Below are 20659 nucleotides of genomic sequence, written 5' to 3' on the forward strand. Positions count from 1 at the left end.
CGTAAGGTCATTGAAAATTTAAGACCAACCTTGTAAAATTGTAAAGTTCGATGAATTTTAAGATGAGCAGACTTGAGTAGGTACCTCATAATGATATGTACATTTTCTTTAATGATTTAATGAGGGAGGCTTCTTTTTAAGATCAAAAGACATTGAATATACATATAAGAACACGCACAAATGGAATAGGGAGGGGCTATCAGAGTCGATAGTCACAATCGTCCTTGCAAATGATCATATGATCGGAAGCAATAGTGATATCATAGTTAGAACAAATATCCTGTGTCAACTTACACACCTACTTAACAGGCACCGGTCTTCTCAGTTGCGTCAGTCTGTTCTAAAACTGATCAGTGCGGCTTCGTTACTTTCATAAGCAGTGCACAAAAAGGTAATTTCTATTTTTTTCTTCATTGACTTAGTAGTAGGCTCTATGGGGCTTTTTTTAGCTCATAATACACTTTTGCTGGTCATTTCGTTTTGTACTGGGTCGCTGATTGCCGGCCTTAGCTGATTTCTGGCCCCGTAGCGGCTACATTTAAGATATTTTATTAGTTGTTAAAAAATTGTATTCATAAAGTTCATGCTACTTTTCACTAATTAAAGGCTTGAAATAGGGACACTACTACACATCTGCTTGGAGATTGTTTAGTTTGAAGACAGCTACGATATAAATTGTTCAAGTGAGTATCAGGCTATGAGAATCATTTGATCATTGAATGACAGTCGACGTCGTCGTTTTAAATAAATATATATATATAATTGACTGCAGCATAAGGTACATTAGTTGACATCGACAGCTTGTCCATATTTTAATGAATAGTCAACAATGATATAGCTTGATCACCGAAAATGTGCAAAAAGCTTACATAAGATATATAAGCCTATACAGGCGTATTGGATGAAATAGCAGATCTAAAGTTGCGTTGTCATAGCACATGATATCAGTCAACCATGATACGATGTTGAACACGTGTTTTGTTGATAAAACTTCCCACACTATATCAATACTGGTGAAAATTACAAATAATCAAATATTCGACCATGAGAATTCTTCTTCTTAATGTTTTTTTATTGTTTTTGCATTTTTCAGCCAAGATGATTGCCTTGTATGTGTTGGCGCTAATCTCCTGCGCATGCGCGCAGTACACTGTGCGAAACCCTGTGTTCGAGGTGATGTCACCGCAGGGACTCCGGATCTCGTACACAGGTGGGTGTCCGTTAAACCGTTAGATTTCAAATTTGAATTTGTACCTTGTCAGCATTGCATTTGAAATCCTTTTATCTGGGAGATATCTATAAACTTTTAGAACTGGATATCTGGTTCTATATCTGGGATTTTACGGATTATGATTTTGGTGTTAGTTTTCTGTAAATAAAAAGATATTCATCCACGCAGTTAGTCGTCTTTACTTTAGTTCTTTCACTGGCTATCTTTTCGGCGTGTCTGCTTGTATCTTGCCGAAGAGGCAGGAACTACAGTTCAGAGGTGGCAGAACTAGTACTAGCCTGTGTTTACACAATCTCCCGCTGGCTGGGGTTAATGACCCCCTCCCCGAGCCTAGGTGGTGGCAACTCTGAGCCGGCCGCTATGAGCGCGATTTTAATCAGGCTAAAGTGGGAAGCAATTCATGGGGAGGTATTGCTGTTGGTCTGTGTTTTCGCAGTTATACATTAATCTCCAAGCAGATCCTACAATGGCATAAGATAGTACCAAACTGGCCAAAGCGTGTAGTCAGCCAAGAGGTGTACATTTGCCTTGTAGTAAGCCAGCTTTACTCCTCTGGCAGCTTTTGATAGTATTTTTACTATCTTGATCTTATGCTACCGTACGATCTGCTTGGAGCTTAGTTATACATTTGCACCTGACGGTCACGTACACTTTAGAGTGACAGCAAAGTGATCAGCGGACACATATGGTGTTACACAAATTTGATTACTTGCATAATCAATGAACTACAATTAAACAAGGCAAATTCAAAATTTTAACATTCTACGATCTTATGTTGTTTTTTCTTCTTCAGATACCAACGGCGTGATCCTAGTGGGTCTGCACTTCAACATTGACACTCCGCTGGCCGGGGTCGCCGCAGGGCAGTTCAACATCGACATCACAGATAAGTCAGGTATGGTCTCATCATGAAAATCAGCCTGGAAGTTGACTAACCATCAGTAAAAGCCATAATAAAGAAACTTTAGTGCTGTATGTGTGTAATCATCTACGTTGTTATGCATTGCAGTCCGCTCAAACTGCTTTTACCTCAGATATCAACCTGGTAGTTATCATCAGAAAAGATAATAATATAAAGAAAATTCTTGATATGTATTTCTGCTATCACGGTGCGACGTAATGCAGTCCGTTCAAACTACGCTACAGAGGTACGTCATGGGCAAAAGGACCATTCATGTTCAACGCGGAAGTATACCCGGAAGTAGGGCTCGAGCTAACATCAATTTCACCACAAAACACCGATTATTACACTTTCCAGACTTTATATATGTATTTGTATGTACGTCCGATCTGTTTTGAGTGTATGTTATTGTATCTGTCTATCTACTTGTATATACTGTGTGTTTTTATGAGCCCTGAAAGATTAGCTCAATGAACTAAAGGGTATCACAATAAACTCAAGCTCCAACTATGTTAGCATTTAATGCACCGCTTTGCTACAAATGATAAGAAATACAATTCAAAAGTAGGCTGTACAAACCATGCCATTTCGTCATATTTTTTACGGCTGACTACTGAGGAACTGCATGGGATGTGCACTGGCCATCTATAGTTTTTGGAAGGTTAGCCTCCTTCACCGGCGTCTCTAGGGTCTTGGCGATTTCAATCCAAACAAGATTTCAATCCAACGTTGATTGCAATTCAACATCACTTCCACAGGTGGCGCTTTCGTCTACGAGAACCAAGGCATCACCGTACGTCCGGGACAAACCATTCACTACTGGGTCCTGGTCATTCACACCAGCGGAGGCTACCAGCAGACCGAACAGTCGTGGACGGTCCCGTCCCGTAAGTAGTAATACCCTGCTTCCAACAGTAATTAGATACTTGAAGATAGATTTACCAGTACATTAATGAGATGAGTCATTGCCAAACACCTTGAATACATTTGTATTGCTATTGCTCATCATACAAATATGATATTTTACACGATAACAAATATGTCAGATGGACCTAAATGTTAAATATAAGTTATTGTACTAAATGCTAAAAGGCCTTTTTAGCTAATGGGACTAGTAAGTCGGCATCGCCCAATTTGTGTTGAATGATAAAGCCATATTCATTCGTTATTCTTGCAACTCTTGATTATACAAATGATAAAAAAAGTTCGTCGAAATTTGATCACTTAAAATAAAAGGAGAACTCTACCTATTCTATTATCCTTGACAGCGATGAGAATATACGCATACATTTCTTATCAGTAAAGCTAGTGTAGTCAAACTCAGTAAATCAACCCGTAGAAATAACAACACTGTACTCAAAATAAAAGTACACTACACAACTTAAACACAGGAAAATTATGGTTTAGAATATTTGACCAAATCTAACCATTTTCATTTACATTTCAACAGTCAAAGGCGTCACCCGGATATTGTTAAGAGTTTTGGCTATTGATGTGCCTATTTCTTTTTTCCTGTGTATTCTGACAGGCTTAGGGAAATTAAAAGTCCTGACTGTTTTTAACATTTTCTTTGCAAAATCATGCCCGAAGGCTGATTTCTTGTACAGTCTAAAAGACTAACAGTAGAAAACAGTAGTGTCAATTCAACTATATGATACTAGTGCTTCAAAACTGAACATCATTCCAGTACACCAATTTTAGATATAGCTTTAGTTCTGTTTCGTATATGAACACTTCGTAAGACGCAGTGTTGCAGTAAGACCACAGCAAGTAAAATTTATGGATGACGTCAGCGCGTTCATCAATTTTCGTCTGATTTCAGAAAAAAAAAGATTTTTTTTCTTCTTTGGAGATGGTCAACATGACGAAAAATTACCAAAATGAGCAAATATGTTGTGCTGTCGCCTTATAATACTTGTAAAAGTGGCACTTGTGAGGTACCTGCAGTTGTAGAAATGAAACTAGTTGGATAGTTATAAAGGCGGCGCCAATTTGGAAACCATTAGTGTAGTTAGCAGCTTTGTTAGTGATACCAGTCTACAACACTAGTGTCACTTTCACTACACCAGTACATGTCTTGAATACAGGGATGAATGCCTTGTTGGCTGTGATACCATGGCCCTATATTTTGCCCCTTTAATTCTTGTTACAACGTTTATGGGCCTATTTATATTTCAGCCATACCATAGGTATGGTGAAATATATTGTATTCGTAATGTTTCTTTCTTCTTTCTCCTGTCAAATCTTCAAATCGAATCAACTCCGTCGTTCCTGTACCGAATTACTTGAAATTTGCCGGGCACAAGGGTAGACCAATACCCTTAGCCAGTTTTTTTTCATTTTTTTAATATCTACCTTTAAAATGATTTTATTCATGTTTTTTTGCAATTTTTATGTACATTTTGCCCCCATGTACCCTGGTATTACAGCCGAATGACCTGAAATTTGGTACAGAGGTGCCTTGATCATATGCCTACAAAGATTTAATAACAGTTTTGGAATACGGTACAGCAAAATGCTTAATATTGACATTTTTTGCCCAAAAAATGACATTTTTGGCTCCTATACCCCCATTTTACAACCAAATGACCTGGAATTTGGTATAGGAGTGCAATCTACATATGCGCACATGAATTCAATAACACTTTTGGCATACAGTACAACAAAATGCTTCATTGTGGATTTTTTGGCCATTGTTTGACCAAAAACGTACGCTTTTGGCTCCTGTTCCCTGGTCTTATAACCAAATGACCTACATTTTGGTAAATAGGTGCACTAAATATTCATTCAAATGACCCATGTATAATTTCTGGCATAAACCACTTCATAATGATATATTTGGGGACTTTTTTGGTAATTTTCCACTTGCCAGAGGTCGTTGACCTCTCCCACCTGAAGACAGCATGTGCACATGTCTATGTATACTAGAAACTTGATCAAAGAGGCAACCAATCACGTAGCCTGAGTCAACATCCCGAAGGGGATTGGCAGCCAATCGTGAGCCTGGTGTTATCTGGATGAGTCCATTCTGGCACGGAGGGGGTACATTTTTTTTAAATTCATCTTTGGACTGTTGATTATATAATGTCTCTCAGTGGGAGTATTTTTAACTGGACTATTTTGCAATTTTGCATGGAGTGTACTGGAAGAGTCCATTCTTGCATGGAGGGGGCATTTTTTAAAAATTAGTTTATGGACTTTGGTGATTTGATATGTCAAAGTGTTTCAGTGTGGTTATTTTTTGACTGGTCTACTTTGCAATTTTACATAGGTTGTGCTGGAAGAGTCCATCCTTACATTGGGGGGATTTTTAAAATCCATTTTTGGGACTTTGGTGATTACGTCCAAGTCCAATTTTAGCGGATGTATTTTTGGACTGCACCACATTACATAGGGGCATCGCGAGAAGAGTCCATTCTCTACGGAGGGGGATGTTTTCAAGTTTAGTTTTAGACAGGTGATGATTCAATATTCCATTTTTAGCGGAAGTGTTTTTGGACTGGTCTATTTTACCTTTTCATGCCTTTTTTGCTTAGTTCAACTTTGGACTGGGTTGCTTAAAAGGCCATGTTTTCAGTGGGAGTATTTCTGGACTGGTCTATTGGGCAAATTCACATGGGGTGCACTGTAAGAGTCCATTCTTGCACTGAGAATTTTGTAAGATTCATTTTTGGGCTAAAGTATCATTAGTAGAAGTGACTTTTAAACAAAAGTGTTCCATTTTTGCACATGGGTGATTTTGGAATAGAGATGGCTGAAATATGCTGTATTTGCTCTCAAGCAAATGTCGGCCTTTCTAGTTTGAAAATGTAACCATATGCATCTTGTTTTTTTGTACCCATCTTGTTTTGTTTTTTCGCCCTATCGCACTATTTTTGCAGTCTGCAGAGGGTGTCATCCATAAAATTTACTTGCTATGGCCTAAAAGAGATTGTCACACCACATTAGTCAGATGTACTCATGGCTTCATCTGTAGTGACAGCAATTTCCTTCTCATTATCGAGACTAAATTAGCAATGTCAGGATTTTCGGGGTCCTCACCATAGATACTCCGCATCATCTGTAGTGATTCATCGAAATAGCTGATCGCCTCTCTGTGATCACCACATGCGGCACCCAAGTTGTAAAGTAACTTGGCTATATCAGTATTTTCAGTACTATCGCCATGGATACTTCATGGATCATTTGTAGTGATTGCTCATAATAGCTGATCGCCTTTCTGTAATCGCCAAGACCAGTCCAGGTGGCACCCAAGTCGTTAAGTAAGAAGGCTATGTTAGGATGTGCAGTGTCCTCACCATAGATACTCCGCATCATCTGTAGTAACTGTTCATAATAGCTGAGAACCTTTTTGTGATCGCCAAGTATCCTCCAGGCGACACCCAAGTTGTTAAGTGAGGCGGCTATGTCAGGATGTGCGGTGCCCATGCCATAGACGCTCCACCTCATCTGTAGTGCTTGTTCAAAATAGCTGATGGCCTTTCTGTGATCACCAAGGTCACTCCAGTTGGTACCCAAGTTGCTAAGAGAGGTGGCTATGCAAGGATGTGCAGTGCCCTCACCATAGATACTCCGCTCCATCTGTAGTGACTGTTCAATATAGGCGATAGCCTTTCTGTGATCACCAAGGTGGTTCCAGACTGTACCCAAGTTGTTAAGTGAGTAGGCTATGTCAGGATGTGCTGTGCTCTCGCCATAGATACTTCGCATCATCTGTAGTGCCTGTTCATGATAGCTTATCGACTTTCTGTGATCACCAAGGCTCTTCCAGGCGGCACCCAAGTTGCTTAGTGAGGTGGATATATCAGGATGTTCAGCGCCCTCACCATAGATACTCCGTCTCATCTGTAGTGACTGTTCGTGATAGCTGAGAGCCTTTCTGTGATCACCAAGTGATCTCCAGGCATTACCCAAGTTGTCAAGTGAGGTGGCTATGTCAGGATGTGCAATACTCTCACCATAGATACTCCACATCATCTTTAGTGCCTGTTCATAATAGCTGATCGCCTTTCTGTAATCAAAAAGATCAGTCCAGGCAATACCCAAGTTGCCAAGTGAGGTGGCTATGTCAGGATGGGCAGTGCCCTCAGCATGGATACCCCGCCTCATTTGCAGTGCCTGTTTATAATAAATGATCGCCTTTCTGTGTTCACCAAGATGACTCCAGGTGACACCCAAGTTGCCAAGTGAGGAGGCTATGTGAGGATGTGCAGTGCCCTTACCATAGATACCCCGCCTCATTTGTAGTGACTGTTCATGGTAGCTGAGAGCCTTTCTGTGGTCACCAAGGTCACTCCAGGTGACACCCAAGTTGTTAAGTGACGAGGCTATGTCAGGATGCGGGGTGTTCTCACCATAGATACTACGCTTCATCTGTAGGGACTGGCTGTAATAGCTGACGGCCTTTCCGTGTTCACCAAGTTTGCCACAAACGGCACCCAACTCCATCAGTTCCTGTGCAACATGGGCATGTGCGGTGCTCTCAACATGTTTAAATAGTTCAAATTGCAATGCCCTTTCCTGGCATTCCCTCGCGTTTTTGTATTCACACAAATCTGCGTATATGTCTGCTTGTAGTTTTGGAGAATTGTCATAAAGAATTGGTGGCTCCTTCACAAGTGTTCTGAAGTCGGCCAGTAGAAAGATGAAAGACCTTAATGGTTTAGCTGTGTAATAATACCTCATCAGCTGTTTTGAACTAGACAAGTGAAACACTCCTTTTACACTTGACATGGATGGTAAGGCTGACAAGGTCTCCACTTGACCACGGTTGTTTATGTACGTCCGAAGCCTCAACTCTGCTGAGATACTGACCATTACCATCAGGTGATGTGCGTTCTCTTCATTGATGACTCCTTCCTTGTACAGGTTTCGAATAGTCTCCCAGATCGTGGTAGGCTGTACGTTACTCAGCAAAGCCCAACATGATATTGCAAGGGTAGAAAATCGATAGATTTCCTTCTTGACGTTAAACAGACTGGCTTTTATTTGTTTAATTTCAAACGTCTTTGAGTTTGCTTCCTCGGCGAGCATTGTCAATGCTTGTAATTCAGGGATGTCTCTATTTGTCGTTTGAAGCTGCTGATTCCATACACCGGTGTACTCATCGACCAAGCCCTGCTCCCCAGTGATAAGACACACATTACTCAATATGCTGGAGAGATGGTAGCCTTTCTTTAAATATGTCGACAATTCCTCTTGCAGCACTGCTGTCATCTTCTTTGGGGTATGAATTAGCTGGTTTGGCTTACCTCTGCCCAGTGGAGTCTTACATGCAAGTGGCATGGCTCCATCGAACGCAAACCCACGCGGTGTTACAGAGTCATAGTACCAGTTATCAAGTGGGTCGTTAGAGTGGAAATCGTTCACCGACTTAATCGCCATGGCCGGGAGAATGGTCTCTCCCAGATTGATCACTTTAAGATGCAGATAATGAGTGAGGTTATGGAAATAGTTGACGTTGTTTTCTGTTTCACTTTCTACCAATATAGCGAACTCCAGATCAGAGTATGGGGTTACCAATCCTGTGGCTTGTGAACCCAAACCTATCATAGCGTACATGCAGGGAGGTGGGCCCATGACTTCGATACATTCATCTACAAGACCAGTTATGAACGTTTTTCGCTGTTGGACAATTGCATGAAACAGTACTTTGATTGTTTCCGCTCTCTTCTTCTCCACTTCTCTTATTGTTGGGTCATCGTCATCAAGGGTATAAGGGTCTGCCTCTTGTTCGATTCGTTTAATTTCGTCTTCTACATTCCCTCGACCTTTCTTCAGTATCGACTTGTGTTTCTCTGTGCCACCAATGTCAACTACATATTCTGTCTGCAACACGTGCTCAATAAATAGCTGTTTGATTCTGAGGATCATTTGTTTAATGCCCTCCCTATCCTCGATTTTTGCTCTTACCAGTGCTGCGTTACAGAGTGCTGCAGCCTTGGTGAAGTCTCCCCCGTCTTTTGACTGGATTCCTCTTTCCAGGTAAATGTCACTCAACTTGCACAGGGGCTCCACCTCTTTTTTGTATTGATCTGTAGTTGAATCTGAACAACAAAGCAAGTCCTGGCTATACAAAGTTCTTAGCAAGGAATTCTTTAACCTCTAGTTTTCATTTCATTAATCTGTAATAAGTTTCACGTTACAATTTGAGTTTTTTTTTAAATTTATGGAGTACTTTGCCATTTACTTTTAGGTCCTTATGTTGCATACAAAGTAATAAGCCCGGCGCTGCCATGACTTTTGTTTGTGATTGACTGTTATTAAGATACAATCAGATGGCAAGAAGGAGAAACACACACTGTCACAAAAACACAATGTCATATCAAAATCAAATTTGGTAAGTCTGATTTTGTCGCTCCTTCCAAGTGGCGATTATAAGCACGTTGTCTTACCTTTGATATGAACAGTCTTTAGCGCAGCTGCAAAACAGTGTTCTGCAGCATCCAGGTCCCCGCTCTGCAGGGCCCTGCATCCCTCCTGCAGCTGTTCTATGTAATCTCTGTAGCAGGGTAATGATCGTGTGTCTATGTCATACACATCTGCTTTAGAATTACTCATAAATGATGTTATATCAATAATATTTCCATCATTGCTTTGCAATTATATCATATGGGTAAGTTTTTCTATGAAAATTCCACAAAGATATTAAAGACCCCATACCTAAAGAAATACAGTTTTGTTTCTTGATTTATTGCGTGTTTCACTGAGGTCATGACACTGCATGTTCTATGTCATTGACGATCTCCTACGCCCAATTTATAAATTTATGTCGCCGGGGCGAAAGGCTATTTCATAACATTTCATCATTAATTTTGCATATGACGTCCAGATCTGTATCATTCCTGCATTATGATGGTCACCTTTAATTAACATTCATATTTCATACCTGATTATGTGATCATGTGCAAAATGGGCTAATATGCATATGAAATTCAAAATCTAATCGTTGCATGAAATCTTTCTGATAAACGCCGGGCAGTTTGTTTATTTAGTTCGCACTTCCTTTCGGTCTGTGATTAGACCATTTTGACCTTGACTAAGGTGGGACCAATTTGACCTTCAACTCGACTTTCGTTTTCTTTGGCATGTGGCAGAATGTAATGCAATGGACAATACTCACCCATCCCCATTCGGGTTGCCAAACTGCTTCGCTTCTTGTTTCTTCTGAAATCAACATGAAATGCAAGCATAAACTTCACAGCAAGACTGTGTATATTATGTATCTATGATAAATAATCAATTTGGAAATCTATGGCTCCGTCTTTCCAGAAAGTTTGACAAAAAATGGGGACTGATTTAAAGGGAGCCAGGCCATAAGAAAAAAGATATGATATTATTTTAATGAATTTTCAACTATCATATCTTCACTTGTCTTCGTTTGACTTTCTCCGCGTACTCGATGCGGTGCTCCAGCGTTTCTCTGCCATCTGGCTCTTCACAGCGGTCCAGCGCCGCACGGTACAGGCGGGCTGCTTTGGTGAATTCCGCCTCGTCCTTGCCAATCCTTCCCTTGTCAAGATGTAGATCTCCAAGGCCTTTCAAGGATTCTACTTCCTGATGTTTACTTTTACAAGCAACTGCTGCCACAAAGTAGTTAGTAAAGGCTTCAACTAAGGGTATTATACCATGTTCCCTCGACTTGGTCTCTTCTTTTAGTTTGAGAAGTTCCATCGATACAGCCAATGTTGTGTTATCTAAAGCCCCAATGTCTGACTTTTTGTGACTTTGACAGTGATGTAGCTTCGTACACTTCTCTGCATATCTGATACGATGTTCTATGACTTGTTTCTCGTCTTCAGTTCTACAATATCTCAGGACATCTATGTACAGCCCACATGCTTTATTAAAATTCTCAGCCTTGTGATCGTTCATCTTAGCTTTCTGTAAGTACAAATCGCCAAGACTTTTCAGTGCCTCACATTCCAAGACCTCATCTTCAGTACTGACAGCATTAATCAGCTTGCGACTGTATCCCCTCTCTACAGAATCAAGATTAGCGCCCCTACTTAAGATTTCATCCAATTCACAAAATTCCTCAGCCACGGCTGACAGTTTGGTCATATGTATTGCACCCCAAATGCCTGTTTTCCCAGACTGGTCTTCCATATTTTTTTCTGGCAATGCTGATAATGTAAATGGTAACACTGTCCGATCTTGTACGGAAGCTCTTCTGTAAAAGAGGTGCAGAAAAAGACGAGATTTTAGAAATAGCTGGCACTTCGGTCGTATTGTGTAAATATGTGTTCTGTGAAGAAGTATTATTTTATAGAATGTAGTGTTAAGATCTGTAGTGTTTCGGAAAGGTACCTGCCGGCTGTCAATATTGTAACATGTTACCGCAAATATTCATAGATCATTTTATTATTTCGACTTCATTCGCCGCTCATGCATGGTTTTTGTGTTTATAAGCTGCAAAAACGGAATATTATCTATGACGTAAAGTTGCGTACGGGTATTGGTCCGAGTAAGTAAGTGACGAAGAGTTTAAATGTAATTCCTCTGGTGTTATATATGATTCATGGGGATGTATTGCTTTGGTCTGTCTGTTTTTTTTACAAGTTTAACAGTTGTACATCTTTCATATTCTAGTCATGTTCGCTGAAGAGTGACATGAAGTGACCAATTTATGTATGCAATATTGATATAAGCTTATTTGTATGATTAATGAACGGAACGACATTATTAACAATGCGAGAACCTCACGGAGGCCTGAGATTTTCGAACTCTTGTTAAGCAAATACGTATATGTCACAAACCTGTCAGAGTCTTTATCCGCATTGCCACTGGTATTCTCTTGTTTAGTTGTTCCCTCTTCAACAGATAATCTGTTAATGAAATAATGTATCGTTATCAACGTAAGCATTAAAACATGCAGAAACCGATGTGACAGAAGTTGTGCATAGGTAAGTAGGCATACGCACTCTGGCCTCATCATCATCATATCTTGTCGCTCCATCTCTGACCTGTTCGTCTGTGTAGTGATGACGTACGTTACTGGCTGATTGCGGCGATGTTTGTGGACACGATGATTGGTTGTCAGTACCAACTTCTTTGCTCCAAGTTTGGTAACTTTTGGGATGAAGATAAAGATTATGTATAAACTTGACAACTAAATCACGTTTTATCCAAGCAACATACTGGTCGTTGTAGGAGATTTTTTTCTAAGTACAAATTCCCTCCATATATGTGTATATGATTATAAATCTATAATTGGACGTACAAAGGCACAGAAATGTCAGTCTGAAAGTTAATCTGTGTTAGTGAAATTATTTCAGAAGCAGTATCATATTATAATTTCCAGCATAAGGGGAGAGTCTTTCTCAATGACTTCAAAAGAGGCGTGGTTTCAAAATATTTTTCCCTTTCGTGCCAAAGAATCAGTTGTATGGTCTTTTTGTGGTTCAACCCTCTCAAATTAGCTCTTTCGATTAAGATGATGAGTCCGGACCCGCAAGTCATCTATTATTCAGTTCGCCTTTGTTGTAGACTCGTGCTCTTTTGTGTTAGACAGTGAAACGCATAAAAGCTAGGACTACTAATGACATGAATAACGTGACTATGCGTCAGCCGTTGTTTTTACCATTTTCGCCATTTAATCTTGTGGTAAAAATTGCTGCTGTACCACCACCAACCCCCTCCCTTCCCCCATGGCAGCAAATACATCAACAGTTAAGTATCTCTTTAGGACAGATAACCCTACTTTATATACAGCAGTCTTGGTTAAGAATTAACTACGACGTATAGTAGTCAACATGGACTTCAATTACATGGTCAGATGTACATACCTATATGCAGTCAGTCAGGTCCGTTTTGACGGGGTCCTTGCCCCTGGGAATCCACTTTTCACCACCTGCAGGCTAGCGGTAAAACTAACGGTCCAAACTCGATACTGGCACCAGCGAAAGAGGAAGTCCACAGGTGAAGCCGAAGCTTTTGTACTGTCATAGAAGGGGATCCCCCTCTGAGCTATATATGGGACAGAAGTGTGACGTTATCATGTACCTTTTGTGTGTGCAAGAACATCTATACGCACACACATGCTCAAGAATGCACCGTGGCTCTTGTGCATCTTTTCCACAGCTTTTACTACCGTGCATCTTTCTAAATCCAGTTTCTTCATAAAGATAACGTTACTTGCTGTTTTTGTTGTTGTTTAGATAGATGAGGCCATGGTGAAGATGGCAGCCTTCACCCCTCATACAGAGCGGTCCCGCTCAGTGTCATCTGATAGTACTTTGTACACAGGATGGCGTCGTCGACATTGTGAGACTCATACGAATATGAAGTTTTAGCAGGACTATGTGACAAATTGTGGGGGGAAAAAGACGATGTCATGTAACATGATGTTTCAAATGTATTTTCAGCTACAACGACTACCCAGGCCACAACCACCCCACAAAGCACAACAACTACAGCACAAACCACAACCACCGCCGCACCATCGGGCGGTATTTCCGGCGGTATCTCCGGTGGGACTTCCGGCGGGACCTCGGGCGGGACAACGTTGACAGGCGGGACAACCGGTGGGACCACTGGTGGGATAACTGGTGGAATCACCGGCGGGATCACTGGTGGAATCACTGGTGGAATCACTGGTGGAACAACCGGTGGTAAGTAGTATTGTGCATTCATTCATTTATATCATTCCATTCCTTCTTTCTTTCCTTCCTTCCTTCCTTCCTTCATTCAGTCAGTCAGTCAACATTCATATCATATCATTAATTCATTCATCCGCACCTTTGTGTTCCTTTGAATCATCCAGGTCCAGTTCACGAAAGCAAGACTTATTTTTTTTTGCCCTTGTTTCATTGGGCACCGCCATGTTGGTTTGTGACGTCACGGGTCGGCCATCTTGTCTATTCCTTAATACGTCGGTGTTTTAAGTCAGTCAACTTAATCTATTCTATATGAAGACAGCATAAAAATGCCTTGGTTCGCTCTTGTGAGGTTAGAGGTCACGGAATGGCAATCATTACTAAATCACCTTTTGATGGTGCCATTTCAAACAGAGTAACTGAAATAATACAAGGAAGTCAGACATGTGCATCTTAACCTTTAGGCGAGGATGAGATATTCGAATCAATATTTAAGATTTAGAAATCAAGTTTATATATGTTTTCAGGCACTGTATTTGGAATCGCTGCCAACTGCAATGAATACCCTTGTGACCCGGCTTGCGACCAAACCGTCGCACCATGCAACGGGCTGATCTTCGAGGAGAACTGGGACAAGCTGGACTTTGACCGCTGGCAACACGAGCTGACCATGAGCGGCGGAGGGGTAAGAGAACCAAAGTCATGATGCTTGACATGTGACATTTTTAAAAGTTATCACGTGATGATCACGTGCCAATCACATGACCACATCAAACTCCTACTAGCTGGATTTTGAGGGTTAGAGAGACAAAATTACGTCATGTTTAACAGGCAATATTCTAAACTGATATCACGTGATGATCACGTGCAAATCACATGACCACATGAAACTCCTACTAGGCCTCGAGGGATGTTGTGATCACGTGATGATCACTGTCCTGACGTCGGCATTTTCACTCAATATAGAACAGAGTGCCACATTTGCATGTGACTATCACTGTCACGTGATTATCAAGTGGTAATTCTCCTAATTTTCTCCCAATAATGTTATGATCATGCGATGATCACGTACTAGCATCCTGACATTGCCAGAGCTGAGAGTTACATATCACGTGATTGTCACGTGGCGATTACCACAATTTTACCCAATAATGCCATGATCATGCGATGATCACACGTACCAGCATCCTGACATTGTGAGTTACATATGTATGCGGCTATCACGTGATTGTGGTGATTCCTCCTACTTTCACCCAATAGAACTGGGAGTTCCAGATGTACGTCAACAACCGCTCCAACAGCTACGTCCGTGACAACACTCTCTTCATCAAGCCGACTCTGACGTCAGACAAGTATGGCGAGGCGGCCCTAAGCAGCGAGGTAGTGGACATGTGGGGTGAGTGGATGTTGTTTTAAGTCCTAAAGACACCACAAAGTCAAAAGGTCAAAGTCCTTCCCGCACTTGATGGCGCATAGGTCGGCGCCCATCTCCGTTTCAGTAGCCCTGGGCCACACAACTTTGTGCATTCACTACAGCAGGAGGCTAGTCCACTGGTAGTGGTGTGTGTTCAACTTCTATACTCTTTTCCTAATGCTGAGTGCTAAGCTGAGAAAGCACCATGTACCATTTTTAAAGTCTTTGGTATGACTCGGCCGGGGATCGAACTCACGATCTACCGAATGCAAGGCGAACTTACTTCTTATTGACGTTTTTAACTGTCATTCAACACAAGAAATTGCTCACCTCGAATTTTCGGTCACACATCCGTCTTCCTTCGTCAGGAGTGGTGGTTCAATTACTCTGATTACGTGATCTAGGAACACGTGACTCGAGTAAAGAATCGTAGATGCCTGGCAAGCGGTATCGGCCCCCGTCTCTGTTAAGTGCCGGCTGGTGTGCTCTTATGTAGATGGCCTCCTTTACCCTCTTCACGAAGTAATCCGGTTCAGTGTCCAATATTTGTTGTTGTTTTTTTCTTTACACAAACCATGGTAACAACTTTATATCTCTCAAACAAACACCCAAACCCATCCCTCTGTCCAGGCATGTCCCCAGCGGACCAGTGTACCGGCAATGCCTTCTGGGGCTGCCAGCGTACGGGCACGGGTACAAACTACATCAACCCCGCCAGGTCCGCCCGTCTGCGCAGCGTCAACAGCTTCGCCTTCAAGTACGGCAAGATCGAGGTGGAGGCCAAACTGCCGACCGGTGACTGGCTCTGGCCAGGTAACGTCCTTGTCATGTCTTTGTGACTTGTTGCTAACTAAACTGTATTCGAGCACAACTTCAGAACGTAAACTCGCGATAGATACAGTATCTCTCACTACACGAGTTTACGTTCTGAAGTGATTGGTCATCCTAGTCATCCTGAAGAAGGTGGCAGTGATCGTTGACGATTTGATCCGTGTGTACCTTTATGTTGGAGGAAAGTTTAGCATTGTACTATGAAGTTGCTATCAATACAGATGAGCTTCCATGATAATACATGTAGTAACACAACCATTTCCAACCATTTCCAACGACCAAACACAATAGACAGTACCGTACGCCAGCTCTATAACAGTAAAATCACGATTGAACGAATCCTTGGAAAACTATTATCGCAACGATCTGAAAAAATAAGCCACATAAAACAAGACTGGCAATAAAAAATATTATTGCCATGACGACGATTGAGGGGAACAACAATACAGCTCAAATCAGAAATAGACTGGAACTTCCCTGTCGCACTATCCCTGGCACAAAGTACTAGCCCACCTGTAACATAAACCTGCAGCCAGCAGAAATGTACTATCCCTGGTACAGCACAATGGTCTGCCAGTAACCTTAACCTACAGCTGAGCACTACAGAAGTATTTCCTGTCTGCCTGTGGCGTATGGCTTGACCAAGCTCTAGAAAAGAAAATGTATCCTTCAAATCATAACAACCAACACAACGTGATCCATTGTGCAGAGTTTCCCTGTCTACCACTAGTTTCAAAGGACAAATTGCTCCAGGGAGCCAGTGTGACCTACATTCCACCATTGCATACCAGAGATACATCTGGAACAGATTTTTTTTGGGGGGGGAGGGGACTTGCATACCTGTAACAGTGGTGTTCTAGCGCTGCCAAACTGACCACGCCAACAGCTCTTGAGCTTTTGGTGTTGTGGTTAGCACGTTGGATTTGTGATCCGGCTGCCCGGGTTCGGCGCGGGTTCGAATCCCGGGAGTCGGGGTGTTGTTTCTTTCTGTTCTTACTCGCCCCTCGAATTTCTACAATGGTTCCCACGCCGGCCCTGTGAGTAACAGGCTAGTATGTGCCACACTGGGATGTCGATCTCGGAGATTCGAGGACGAATCTTGAAAAGAAAAGGGGGAGTAGTGTAACGGGAGGTGCCCCAACACGGTACGTTTTTTCTTGCGCTCAAACTCATGGCGCTCCATCGCTAGTTGCCTGAGAGTGGTCAAATTTTGATGACTGAATTTTTTACACATAGATTTGAACAACATACTTGAATAAGAAATGCATTCATGTGGTTCATGAACCTTTCGCGCTGCATGTTACAAGCGGCAAGCACTGTGAGACCATTTCGTGTATGTAACCTTCCAATTTTGTGCTACGCTGGAAAGTGTGCCTAACTCGGTACGCTTTTTTTTACATTTTGCTTTCTTCAGAAGTAAGTGGTAAATTTAAGTACACAGAAAAAAATTTAATAATATGATATTTTAGCTTTCTTTTGACAGTAAAATCGTGACTGTATGTACGTCTTGTCTCACATGAGGAAGGCTGTACCTAGAACAATCCAGCTCATGTTTTTACGGGCAATGGGCTGAATGCACTGATTGTGAATGCCCGACTAAAAAAAGCATTACGAAAAAAAGACACCGCTAACATCAACAAAACTCGGTCTGATTATATGAAAATATCATCTACATCTCTCTATCAAGTCTTATTTTCATAGACAGCACGAATCATTTGTTACAGTCAAATAAATATTTGGAGCGTACTCTAGTCTGTCACCTCCACGGCCACACTCCCTTAGGAGTACAATGGTGGCAATGTTTATGTCGCTTCCTTTTGGTTACTTTTCTACTCAACAGACATTTGAAGACCCATATTCATAGTGTTTTATGGAGCTTTATTTATGTGTATCATGGCAGTTGTGTGACTGCTTGAAAGAGTTCGTATAGTTAGCGACACGAGCCGCCAATACGCAGAGGCCGGTGACCGCAGTGATTCAGCACTGTCAACATTACTGTTAGAATTCTGTTTTTTTTTAAACATGAAGTAAATATGTTAAAGTATACTTGGAATGCAAATTAAAGCTGTGTCCATGGACTTGGTTTATTTAACTTTCTAATCAGCATAGTCAGTGGCAACAAACACGGTGTACTTATGGATAATAAGATCAGCAAAAAATCCGTTCCGTCTTACGACCAGGACCGTCTTAGGGCGGCCCCCGTTAACAGTGGTGTTCTAGCGCTGCCAAACTGACCACGCCAACAGCTCTTGAGCTTTTGGTGTTGTGGTTAGCACGTTGGATTTGTGATCCGGCTGCCCGGGTTCGGCGCGGGTTCGAATCCCGGGAGTCGGGGTGTTGTTTCTTTCTGTTCTTACTCGCCCCTCGACTTTCTACATACCCAGCATACTGTGGAGTACTAGCATTCTGTGGAAAAATGCCTGTGCAATTCCTAGAATTTTTGCAGACTGAACGCAATATATACCACTTGACGACTCCCCTGAGGCGTCGTCAAAAAGTGAACCAAACTTTCCACGTATGTCTGAAACATTCTGTCCTCCTTCCAGCCATCTGGATGTTGCCCAAGCACAACTCTTACGGCCAGTGGCCGGCCTCGGGAGAGATCGATCTCATGGAATCTCGCGGGAACAAGAACGGCCGCACCGCGCAGGGCGAGTCCATCGGCGTGGACTCCATGGGGACCACAATGCACTGGGGCCCCTACTGGCCGGTCAACGGTTACGCTAAGACTCACGTGACCAGGTGAGCGCCAATAAATGATTTCACTCTATCTTATTAGATACCTTAGTCATCGTAACAAGTGCTTTAGTTGGCTGGGACCAAAATTGCAAATGTATATTTATACTTTTGCAATATATTGTGTCTATTTGTAATGTCTTTTTTATCAGATGTTACAACGAGTGTTAAGTCTTTTAACGTGCAGTCCTTTTCGCTGAGATCTTTGTTCTGTCTTTATTTCTATTTTTAGAACTCTGAGTGGAGAAACTTTCGGAGACCGCTTCCACAAGTGGGGTCTGGAGTGGACCGAAAATGACATGACGTAAGTCGATCAGTGCATTTAAGTCCTTTCTTTGTTTCAATTTTCATACGCTGCATACGCGAATAGGTGTTCTCAGCTACATGTACAATGTATTTTAGTATTCTCACCATTTTGCCATAGAGAGGACTCATGAAAAAGCTGAGTATAATTGCCACTGATTTGCAATGAGAAAAAGACAGATTTTAAGCCCAAAAAGGTATGCTTCAGCTTATAGAGCCTGCTTTCAGGAGGCTAACCAGAGCCAAAGTTTGCAGACTTTCACTATGAATTATACATATTCCATTATTCATTCCATGTTCCAGCAACCCAGCCCAAAACCCACCCAAATATCAAGCAAAACATGACTTTAACGAGACGTAGACTGTATGAGGTACGTTTCATTTCAAATCTATCCAGACAGACAACTAATATTCCATGACCTTGACCGTCCTTGCCTCAGGTTCTTCCTTGACGACCAGGAGATCATGAAGGCTGACCCCGGCCCCGGAGGATTCTGGGAATATGGCGAGTTCTCGCAGCAGCTGGGGCCAAATGCCCAAAATCCCTGGCAATACTCGAACAGCAAACTGGCTCCGTTCGACCACGAGGTTAGTTATTCCTTTCGAATTCAATCAACTAGTTGATACTGGACATTTGTGTAAATACGTAGTACTACAGAACTACACACTGTTTATCAAAATTGAAGCACAACTGGATGATATATCCCTTTTTTATATTTCATAGCAGCGAGTCGACATTCAGCATTCAGTATATTTCATACCAAAATACTTACACATGTACATAGGAATAGATGAAAAAATATAAGTGTGATGGAGACAACTTTTCTGACACTAGCTGCATGAAAAATCTAATTGTCTTCCTATCACGCTATTTTGTCCTACAGAGTAGCGTAGATCATATACCATTAGCTGTATTTTGCCAACTTATCTCTACAATTAACAGTATAGTATATCCATTCATTACAGGTTAGGTGCAGCCCAGGATAAGGCCAGGGATAGATAATTTTAGTCAACATTAGAATGATGCCATTTCCAACCTATATACTATTTACATTGAATGACTCCATAAGTCATATAACATTGGCCTCAATGAAAAGCGCGAAGACTCTTCTTTTTTTTTTAAACTCACACTGTTTTCTCAGTTCTACATCATCCTGAACCTTGCCGTGGGAGGAACTAACGGGTTCTTCAGCGACCAGGACACCAATTTAAACACACACACAAACACACACACACACACATCAGCATCGCCAAAACCTTTTTTTTCAAACCTCACTCTTATTTTCCCAGTTCTACATCATCCTGAACCTTGCCGTAGGAGGAACCAACGGCTTCTTCAGCGACCAGGACACCTTCTCGCCCGGCAAGCCGTGGAACAACGAGTCCCCCACCGCCTTCAAGGACTTCTGGATGGCCAAGAACCAGTGGTACCCGACTTGGAACGCTGACGTCAACAACGGAGAGGACGCCGCTCTGCAAGTCAAGACCATCCGCGTCTGGAAGTACTAATTATAAAGTAGTCGTTTTCGAGGTCTCGATTCTTTCTCCGCAATAAATTACTGAATGAAATATGTTTGATGTGTTTGAACTGTTTACTATAGGTATTCAGTGGTAAGGTAATGAGGTTTAAGATATTAAGCCGTAAG

At 41.8% G+C, this 20659-nt stretch overlaps 1 protein-coding gene across 1 annotated transcript; it reads left to right on the forward strand.

Annotated features, from left to right (window-relative positions):
- Window positions 1-317: 317 nt before the first annotated feature.
- LOC118404743 (beta-1,3-glucan-binding protein-like) lies at window positions 318-20583 on the forward strand. Its single transcript, XM_035804065.1, has 12 exons — window positions 318-391; window positions 1094-1210; window positions 2025-2126; window positions 2891-3019; window positions 13499-13744; window positions 14257-14414; window positions 14990-15125; window positions 15774-15956; window positions 18521-18716; window positions 18943-19014; window positions 19454-19601; window positions 20304-20583. The coding sequence occupies exons 2-12, from the start codon at window positions 1099-1101 to the stop codon at window positions 20520-20522; spliced, it is 1701 nt and encodes a 566-aa protein (XP_035659958.1). The 5' UTR covers window positions 318-391; window positions 1094-1098; the 3' UTR covers window positions 20523-20583.
- Window positions 20584-20659: the final 76 nt, after the last annotated feature.

Source organism: Branchiostoma floridae, chromosome 17 (genome assembly GCF_000003815.2).
Source record: "Branchiostoma floridae strain S238N-H82 chromosome 17, Bfl_VNyyK, whole genome shotgun sequence".
Taxonomy (NCBI): Eukaryota; Metazoa; Chordata; class Leptocardii; order Amphioxiformes; family Branchiostomatidae; genus Branchiostoma; species Branchiostoma floridae.

Bases quoted from the DNA above. Each gene is read 5' to 3' on its own strand.
- LOC118404743 (XM_035804065.1), top strand. From the start codon at position 1,099: ATGATTGCCTTGTATGTGTTGGCGCTAATCTCCTGCGCATGCGCGCAG. The intron at 1,211-2,024 runs GTGGGTGTCCGT...TTTCTTCTTCAG, and splicing joins ACTCCGGATCTCGTACACAG to ATACCAACGGCGTGATCCTA. The intron at 18,717-18,942 runs GTGAGCGCCAAT...TTCTATTTTTAG, and splicing joins GCTAAGACTCACGTGACCAG to AACTCTGAGTGGAGAAACTT.